Below are 10,625 nucleotides of genomic sequence, written 5' to 3'. Positions count from 1 at the left end.
GGATAGAGAAATGGCCCTCAGATGGGCAAAGAAAACCCGGAGCAGTAAGTGGGAGAACGCGGTGATCCGCATTTATCAAGACTGGAGTGCGGAGGTGGCGAGAAGGAGGACGAGCTTTAATCGGGCCAAGGCGGTGCTTCATAAAAAGAGGATAAAATTTGGAATGCTGCAACCGGCAAGACTGTGGGTCACATATCGAGGGAGGCACCACTACTTTGAGACGGCGGATGAAGCGTGGACTTTTATTGTGGAAGAAAAACTGGAATGAGCGGGTTATTAAAAAGAACGTTTGAACAAAGTGGTGGGACGAATGTGGGGGGCAAAGAGGGGGGTTAAAAAGGGGGGAAAGAGGAGTTTTATGCACTAATCCTGCGATGTGGTAACTTTTCTCTCTTCCACAGGTGGTGATGGGGGGAGGAGGGGAGGTGGAGGAGATGGGGCGTTGGCCATTGGGGGCGGGGCCAAGGGAGAAGCGCAGGCTTGGTTCCCGCGCTATGATAATCATGGCGGGAATAGAGAAGCAGGAAGGAGGGGGCGTCGCATGGTGCGAGCCGAGGTCACGGGGGGAAGCCGAGGTCGGCCAGAGTTTGCTGACTTCTGGGAGCAACATGGGGGGAGTAATTACGCTCGCGGGGGATCTAGCGGGGGGGGGGGGGAATTACTGGGTTGCTGCTGTTGGGGAGAGGGGGGAGCTGGTATGGGAGGGGATGGGCGGGGGGGGCACCGCCTGGGGGAGATACAGCTGCGTGGGAACCGGGTGAGGAGCTGGAAAAAGGGGATGGCTAATCGACAAGGGGGGAGGGTAGGAAGCCCCCCAACCCGGCTGATCACGTGGAACGTGAGAGGGCTGAACGGGCCGATAAAGAGGGCACGGGTACTCGCACACCTTAAGAAACTTAAGGCAGATGTGGTTATGTTACAGGAAACGCACCTGAAACTGATAGACCAGGTTAGGCTACGCAAAGGATGGGTGGGGCAGGTGTTCCATTCGGGGCTAGATGCGAAAAACAGGGGGGTGGCTATATTAGTGGGAAAGCGGGTAATGTTCGAGGCAAAGACTATAGTGGCGGATAACGGGGCAGATACGTGATGGTGAGTGGCAAACTACAGGGGGAGACGGTGGTTTTGGTAAACGTATATGCCCGAACTGGGATGATGCCAATTTTATGAGGCGGATGCTAGGACGCATTCCGGACCTAGAGATGGGAAAGCTGATATTGGGGGGAGATTTTAATACGGTGTTGGAACCAGGGCTGGATAGGTCGAAGTCCAGGACTGGAAGGAGGCCGGCAGCAGCCAAGGTACTTAAAGATTTTATGGAGCAGATGGGAGGTGTAGACCCGTGGAGATTTAGCAGACCTAGGAGTAAGGAGTTCTCGTTTTTCTCCTATGTCCATAAAGTCTACTCGCGAATAGACTTTTTTGTGCTGGGAAGGGCGTTGATCCCGAAGGTGAGGGGAACGGAGTATACGGCTATAGCCATTTCGGATCACGCTCCACACTGGGTAGACTTGGAGATAGGGGAGGAAACAGGAGGGCGCCCACCCTGGAGAATGGACATGGGACTAATGGCAGATGAGGGGGTGTGTCTAAGGGTGAGGGGGTGCATTGAAAAGTACTTGGAACTCAATGATAATGGGGAGGTCCAGGTGGGAGTGATCTGGGAGGGTCTGAAGGCGGTGGTTAGAGGGGAGCTGATATCAATAAGGGCACATAAAGGGAAGCAGGAGAGTAAGGAACGGGAGCGGTTGCTGCAAGAACTTTTGAGGGTGGACAGGCAATATGCGGAAGCACCGGAGGAGGGACTGTACAGGGAAAGGCAAAGGCTACATGTAGAATTTGACTTGCTGACTACGGGCACTGCAGAGGCACAATGGAGGAAGGCACAGGGTGTACAGTACGAATATGGGGAGAAGGCGAGCAGGTTGCTGGCACACCAATTGAGGAAAAGGGGAGCAGTGAGGGAAATAGGGGGAGTGAGGCATGAGGAAGGAGAGATGGAGCGGGGAGCGGAGAGAGTGAATGGAGTGTTCAAGACATTTTATAAAAAATTATATGAAGCTCAACCCCCGGATGGGAGGGAGAGAATGATGGGCTTTTTGGATCAGCTGGAATTTCCCAAGGTGAAAGAGCAGGAAAGGGTGGGACTGGGAGCACAGGTCGAGGTAGGAGAAGTGGTGAAAGGAATTAGGAGCATGCAGGCGGGAAAGGCCCCGGGACCGGATGGATTCCCAGTCGAATTCTATAGAAAATATGTGGACTTGCTCGCCCCGGTATTGACGAGGACCTTTAATGAGGCAAAGGAAAGGGGACAACTGCCCCCGACTATGTCTGAAGCAACGATATCGCTTCTCTTAAAGAAGGAAAAGGACCCGCTACAATGCGGGTCCTATAGACCTATTTCCCTCCTAAATGTAGATGCCAAGATCCTGGCCAAGGTAATGGCAATGAGAATAGAGGAATGTGTCCCGGGGGTGGTCCACGAGGACCAAACTGGGTTTGTGAAGGGGAGACAGCTGAACACGAATATACGGAGGCTGTTAGGGGTAATGGTGATGCCCCCACCAGAGGGGGAAACGGAGATAGTAGTGGCGATGGATGCTGAGAAAGCATTTGATAGAGTGGAGTGGGATTATTTGTGGGAGGTGTTGAGGAGATTTGGTTTTGGAGAGGGGTATATTAGATGGGTGCAGCTGTTGTATAGGGCCCCGATGGCGAGCGTGGTCACGAATGGACGGGGATCTGCATATTTTCGGCTCCATAGAGGGACAAGGCAGGGATGCCCTCTGTCCCCATTATTGTTTGCACTGGCGATTGAGCCCCTGGCGATAGCGTTGAGGGGTTCCAAGAAGTGGAGGGGAGTACGTAGAGGAGGAGAAGAACACCGGGTATCTTTGTATGCGGACGATTTGTTACTATATGTGGCAGACCCGGCGGAGGGGATGCCAGAAATAATGCGGATACTTGGGGAGTTTGGGGATTTTTCAGGGTATAAATTGAACATGGGGAAAAGTGAGTTGTTTGTGGTGCATCCAGGGGAGCAGAGTAGAGAAATAGAGGACCTACCGTTGAGGAAGGTAACAAGGGACTTTCGTTACCTGGGGATCCAGATAGCTAAGAATTGGGGCACATTGCATAGGTTAAATTTAACGCGGTTGGTGGAACAAATGGAGGAGGATTTCAAGAGATGGGATATGGTATCCCTGTCACTGGCAGGGAGGGTGCAGGCGGTTAAGATGGTGGTCCTCCCGAGATTCCTCTTTGTGTTTCAGTGCCTCCCGGTGGTGATCACGAAGGCTTTTTTTAAAAGGATTGAAAAGAGCATCATGGGTTTTGTGTGGGCCGGGAAGACCCCGAGAGTGAGGAAGGGATTCTTACAGCGTAGCAGGGATGGGGGGGGGCTGGCACTACCGAGCCTAAGTGAGTATTATTGGGCCGCTAATATTTCAATGGTGAGTAAGTGGATGGGAGAGGAGGAGGGAGCGGCGTGGAAGAGATTAGAGAGGGCGTCCTGTAGGGGACCTAGTTTATTTAATCTCTCCTAGTAGTTTAACCACTGGCTTCCAGATTTCGCTTGCAGCAGAACCTTCCAGGTGCAGATCAGCCTTTGCTAGCATCTACAAACCCATCGATCGGAATCTTACTAAACACTCCGGGTGATCAACATGGACATCTTTACCCCCAAGGAGGAGCAACACTTCATATTAGTCTGGATTGAATTCCATTTGTCACTTTCCTGCTCAACTGAACTTGTCCATTGATATCTTTCTGCAATTTACAGCTTTTTTCTTCATTATCAATCAAAGACAATTTTTGGGTTATCATATTTAAGTTTTAAGTGAACACTTCTAGAATATGGCTGTCTTTTTGGACTGAAGTGCAAGTTGTTGAATGTGGTCTCATGTTGCTTGCTTTGATGAATTCTGGAGTCAGATCATTGCTCTCACTCCTAAATGATACTATGAAACCCATGTTTAAGTGTCTTCATGTTGCCATCAAAATGAAGACCTACGTATTGGTCTTAATTCTATCATATTCACACTCTCCATTCTGCCATTCTGAGTCCAGAGTCTGAAATTCTCCCCCCAGCTTCAGAGCATCCCTTAATTCTGCTTCAGCAAACATGCCGTCAGTTATTTACACCATTTTCCCTCCTAATTCGACTTAGGACTGACTGTCAACTGTGAAGCACTTGCGATATTGTGGCACCTTTGGGGAATGTATTAAAATTTGTTCTGTTGTTAATGGAAAATAATTATTCTGCTAACAGAAATTTTTGTGCTATTGGTATGGTACAGCGAGAATACCAAACCAAAGACTTGTCTAACTTAATGGAGATTTCAGCTTACTCTCATAGGATTGTCAGGCTGAAGGAGGTTACAGAGATAGAGATCAATGAGTACATGAAGGGATTCGAAAACTGTGACGTGGATTTTAAAATGGAGGTCTTGATCCACCTGAAGTCAATGTAGGGTGGAAGGACAAGGGTGTTGGGTAGATGGAAATGACTTCAAATTAGGGGAACATGGATGAGCTGAAGTTTATATAGGATGTAAGAAGTGACCAGGCAGGCGAACATGGAGGTTGTCAGGCCGGAGGTAGCAATGACATGGATAAAGGTTTCAGCAGCAAATAGCTGAGACCGGGGTGGAGGGGGGTGTTATGAGAATGGAACTAGGCAGTTTTGGTGATGGAAATCCTATGTGTTCGGAAGCTCATTTCAGGGCTCCAATGGTGTTGTTCAGCCTGGAAATATGCTGTCTTTAGCTCAGAGTTGGTGGCAGTGACCAAAGACAAAATGGCTTTTATCTTCCCAATACTTCGTTGGAGGAAATTTACAATGTGACAGATTAGAGACAGTGCAGGGGTTGGGAAAGATGGGGGTGAAGTAGAGCTGGGGATTGTTCATTCTCAGCCTTTGGCCCTCTACGAAACAAAAATTCTCCCATACCCTGTGCTAACGCTCTATTTACTCCTGTTTCTAGGCTTTAATGTTCCAGATCTCTCAATCTAAACAGAGGGGCAGTTTTATCTGTTGTGGTATATTTCTTTATAATCTTAAACACGTATATCAAGCCACTTACTCAGTTGATTTGAACACAGCCCCAATTTTTCAGGTCTTTCTTTGTATTTACTTGTGTACTGCTGAATACTGATGATCTTTATTAGTGTCACAAGTAGGCTTACATTAACATTGCAATGAAGTTACTGTGAAAATCCCCTAGTCACCACACTCCGGCGCCTATTCAGGTACACTGAGGGAGAATTCAGAATGTTCAATTCACCTAACAAGCACGTCTTTCAAGACTTGTGGGAGGAAACCAGAGCACATGGAGGAAACCCACGCAGACACGGGGAGAACGTGTAGACTCCGCACAGACAATGACCCAAGTTGGGAATCGAACCAGGGTCCCTGGGGCTGTGAAGCAACAGTGCTAACCGCTGTGCTTCTGTGCTGCCCATATGAATGATACGTTTAATTAACCAATCGCAAGGTTGCTTTGTATCAACCATGATCCAAATAAACTTTGATTTTTACCTGTGGACTGGATTTTTGTGATCAGACCTGTTTCCAGCCTATATAATTTGATCTTGCTTTGGAAAAAGCATATCTGATAATTGCAGTGCCTTTACTAGGTTCAGGATTATTGAATGCGTTAGAAATTACTAACATCATCTAGTTTTAGTTTATGTTTTGAATAGTTCCTCTCCCACTGGAGCACCTCTCTGGCTAAATAAAAGTCAAACCCATTTAACATGTTGTTCAATGATGCCTTTAAATGTATTAAAGGTGCTATATAAATCCAAGATGTTATTGTAAAAAGGAACACCTGAATCAGAGATGGAAAACTGCAATGTTAAATTTGACGGTATGTGACCTTGCCAATCAGGAGAAAGATATTACAAAATCATATTTTACTATTCAGTTTAATATGGTTTCACATTTGTTAAATATTTAATCTTCCTTCATAAATACACCATAACTTTGTCTAGACTGAATAGTTTTTGAATTTCATCAAGAGTTTGTGCATGTGTGTTAGTGTTAATGTTGCAGCGTTCATTGGGAAATATGTTGCAATATTTTGAATCAATGAAATAAACCATTTGAAGAAGTAGCCCTAATTAAGAAATTCAGAGTCAAAACCTTTACAGCTGCATATTTTTTAATTTGTTTTAAGAGGTTCAGAATGACTAACACAAGCCTGTCACATAGACTATACTAGAAATTAAACGTAAGTTACAATTGCCTTATTCCACATTTATGAGATTTTTAATAGACTACATGGTTTAAAATCTCACTGAAACAGAGACCAAGTGTATAGAATAATCTATAAATAGAGGTGTACAGTTTTCAGCAGATAATTCTGATATCATTTCTGGTGCAGCCATAAGTGCAGCATTTTTTTGACATTGATAGTGATGTTTCCCTTTTCTTCCTGAAGCTCCTGGCCCAGGGTAGATGCAGCATCTGTGACGATTCAAATTCACGGTCCTTATTGCTGCCTCCATCAATCTGGCGGAGGTACTCACTGAAATCCTCCGGGATCTGATCATACTGGTTGTTGTACTCGTCGACCACTTGCCCTGCAAAAGGTGGCTCCACTTCCTGGTTCCTGTCATTGCCAAACATCCTCTGAAAATTCCTCATGCTGTCCATCTCCTTGGCGTAGATTTTATCAGCGGAGGTCTGGAAGGGATCTGAAACGGAAATAAAACTCCAATTGTGACAATGTACTAGATTAATGAAATTGATGTTATATAGTTAATTCTGTACCGATTATGGGTGGCCATCTCCTGCTCCTCTCTCTCTGGGGCTGCACTCCCTCCACTACTGATGCACAGTTGCAACAGTGTGTACCATCTACAAGATGCACTACAGGAACTCATCGAGGCTTCTTAAGCAGCATCTTCCAAACCCACGACCACTACCATCTAGAAGGACAAGGGCAGCAGATACATGGGAACACCACCACCTGGAAGTTCGCCTCCAAGTCGCTCACCACACTGACTTGGAAATATATCGCCGTTCCTTCACTGTCGCTGGGACAAATCCTGGAACTCCTCCCTAACAGCACAATGGGTGTACCTATACCGTATGTACTGCAGCGGTTCAAGATGACAGCTCACCACCTTCTCAAGGGCAGTTAGGGATGGCCAATAAATGCTGGCCAAGCCAGCAAAGCTCACATCCTGTAAAAAATTAATAAAATTTAAAAACTGGTCTAGCCCTTTGACTCTCAAAAGATTCCTGTTTAAAATTGGGGTCCATTATATTTTGAGTGTTCGAACATAGTTGGTTAAATATACATTGCTATATAGTCAGAGAAATAATTGACAACCATCCCCAAGTGGATAATCAATGTTTTGTCTAGCAGTTAAACTGCTTGTTGTGACAGAAAATTGACTAAAACCCAGTCAGTGGATCAGTAATTCTTAAGAGGAGTGACTTCATGAGAGAGACTATCCATTCTAATGTGCTTAGGTAAACATTGCAGTCTGTTGGCAGATAAATATTTTCTAAATCTTACAAGGGAGCTCTCTCTTTGCTCCCCCTCATACCCTGGCTATTCCCACCCCTGCCAATGGGAATTTCATGTTTGCAGCATTGATTTGAAAGTTTCTAACCCCTGCTGGACAGATGACAATTCTGCTCTTTTGTGAGTGCATTAGGCACATTCAAACTATTTCTAATCACTATCTGTTGACGGAGAGTCAAGCACTGCTCCTGACATTCAAGTTGTTCACTTCAGCATTGGAATCTAGACCAGAACATTGCTTCATCACTTTCACCAATTCGGTTTTTTTCCCTTTTCTCAGCCAAGTCCTTCAAATATTTCAAACCATTCATGTCTATTATTTTTAGGTCTTGACTGAGAAAAAAGATAAAGAAAAAAAACAGATAAACTGACATCATCCCGATGCTGCTTGATGGAAGCAGAATATTGATAATCATCAATGTTAAATTTACTACTTTCTACTCACTATGCAGCAAGGATTGTACTATCAGAGCTGAGGGGCTGGATTGTAATCAGTCGGATGATATTCTCTTTCCCTCCTTCTGCATGTGTACAATCTCTGTTCTACCAGTAACCTAATTGTTGAGCTGTTCTCCTGGCCTTTCCCCCTCCCCCTCCCACTGCCTCAAAAGGGAATTGTTGGCACAGTTAAACTGAGTCAACATTTTAAATTAAAATGTTTATGCTGTTGGCCTTCCTTCCTGATTCATATTTCAAATTACAGGTCTGTCTTAAACTGTGGCATTATAACATTGTGAATTGGCTTTCTCCTGTGCTGTAACCATTCTGCGAATCTACAATGATACACAGTGTCTTGAATCTGGAAACATAACTTAGGAGATGGGTGACCAATCCAACTCTTCGGTATATCAAAAGAAACAGGGATGAGGCGATTGATGTATTACGGAGATTTATAAATGAGAGTGGAGGTGGACACTTTCAGAGGGCCAACGCAAACACGATGGGCAAAATGGCTTCATTCCCTTTGTGCTATGAGACCATCCCAGGAAGGTTTGTGTTGCACACCAGATGTGGTGTAACTCCGTCAAGCAGAGTTTGACCAGGCCCCAACAGTGTATTCTATGCCTTCTCAAACTGAGATTTGGGCCTTTGCTGTATTGGGAACGAGTCAACATCGTTGTCAGAATTGTATCTGCTGGCATTAATATCTCAAAGCCAGCAGTGTGAGGTACTGCTCACAGGTTGGAACTTGTAAAATGTGATGCACAAAAAGCCAGAATTCCTAGAATCCCTATAGTGCAGAAGGAGGTCATTCGGCCCATTGAGTCTGCACCGACCTCCTAAAAGGGCACCCCAACTAGGTCCACACCCCCACCTTATACCCATAACCCAGTAATGCCACCTAACCCTTTGAGCACTGAGGGGCAATTTAGGTCCACCTAACCTGCACATCTTTGGACTGCGGGAGCAAACCGGAACGCCCGGAGGACACCCACGCAGACACTGGGAGAACATGCAAACTCCACACAGTCACCCGCGGCTAAAACTGAACCCAGGTCCCTGGTGCTAACCACTGTGCCACCGTAGTGAATGATTTCACCAGAAACGGTCCTACATGATGAACAAGGAAACCTTGCACTAAGGCAGATGCTGCGTCTCCGAATGAACAGTTACTGCTAATTAACAGGACTGGACCAACTCTCACCACACAGAACACCAGAACCAATGTTAGATAATCTGAAATAACAGTCCTGGAAATGAACCGTTTTTGGAAAGGCAGCTGTCTCCTCTTGACAGTGACTGTGTTGACAACTAGTCTCACGTTAACTTGACTCTCAGAAGTTACCTGAGCCCCTCTGTGTTTCCAATATTTTTACTCACCTTTGTCCGCACTCAAGCTCTTTACACATGTTATATGTTAATATGGTTCGAATAAAATACATTTCACCGACAAGGTCTGATCGAGGGGCAAGGAAAGTTGGCTAAAACAGTTTCTCAATTTACAATTTTCATACTCACGGCCACTTTCAAGATTGGTTGAATAAGATGATTATTCTAGTTACAATAGCCTAATTAGTATCACAGTTATTAACTCAATGAGAGTCTCAATGAATAGCTTTGAAACATGGGTCACCGCAACGGGAGGGAGATACTCACCGTTCTGGTTGTCCAGAAGCCTCTGCCAGCGAGAGCCCCCACAGGCGTCGATCATGGCTCGGATGAAATCCCGGCCGCACAGCTTGACCACCGTCTCCCCATCACTTGAAGACTGGGATAAGGCAGAACTGGGGAAGGAGACGAGGAACAGGTTGAGCACCAGAACACACACCAGGCACTTCATTTCAGCTGACGGGTGTTCAACCTGGGCTTCTCAGTAAACCTCGCAATAGGTGTTTACTCCCTGGTTGGTGAGATGTCTATATTGTTCTGACACTCTCCTGTCCCTGTCTTTTGCCTGTCCAATCCTTCTCCCTTTTATAGCTGTTTTTGCTCCTTTTCTCTGACTCACCGCTGATTTTGTTTTTAAAAAAACTCTTGTCCCTCCCCTCTGCGGTGACCTCGAGATTCTTACACCGTTTCAGATTAGACATCCACCCTCCGAATCATTATCAGATTTACAATTTGTGGAATGTATACGTGTATTAATCAGTAATACATTTATCTCCTCTCGTCTTCCATACACTTTGTCAATTTTCTGGTTTTCATTTGGCATTTTTGTTCATAGTTTTATTCCAACTTCTTTGATAGTTTTATCTCACTTGTTAAATATTTTTCACCACTTAGATTTTTCCTCAATTTCCACATTGCAGATTCCTCAGCTTTTATTTTAGCTCTTGGACTAACCTTTAATCCTGACTGATTTCCTTGTTGCTTAGATTTTTCCTCAATTTCCACATTGCGAATTCATCAGCTTTTATTTTAGCTCTTGGACTAACCTTTAATCCTGACTGTTTTCCCTCTTTATGAATCTGTTATCATTAAATGTCACACACTTTATTGTCCATGTTGAGGTTTCAACATTTATTTGTTGTTCTGCAAGTTGCCTTTATAACGACGTGTGTGTTGGTGAATGTGTTTTAACTTGTTGCGTGTTAATGTTATCTGGTCCTGGAAGAGAATGGCAGGGAATTAACACAAAAATAAAAG

General features: G+C 45.2%; 1 protein-coding gene across 1 annotated transcript; it reads right to left on the bottom strand.

The window, feature by feature from the left end:
* Positions 1-6,146: 6,146 nt before the first annotated feature.
* On the bottom strand, positions 6,147-9,925 carry LOC140429798 (prorelaxin H2-like). The gene is made up of 2 exons (XM_072517242.1): positions 9,636-9,925; positions 6,147-6,699 (listed from the first exon to the last, which is right to left on the bottom strand). The coding sequence occupies exons 1-2, from the start codon at positions 9,817-9,819 to the stop codon at positions 6,353-6,355; spliced, it is 531 nt and encodes a 176-aa protein (XP_072373343.1). The 5' UTR covers positions 9,820-9,925; the 3' UTR covers positions 6,147-6,352.
* Positions 9,926-10,625: the final 700 nt, after the last annotated feature.

This window comes from Scyliorhinus torazame, chromosome 9 (assembly GCF_047496885.1).
Source record: "Scyliorhinus torazame isolate Kashiwa2021f chromosome 9, sScyTor2.1, whole genome shotgun sequence".
NCBI classification, from domain to species: Eukaryota; Metazoa; Chordata; class Chondrichthyes; order Carcharhiniformes; family Scyliorhinidae; genus Scyliorhinus; species Scyliorhinus torazame.
Note: the sequence above shows the minus strand (reverse complement) of the source record. Positions and strands in the feature narration are given on the sequence as shown.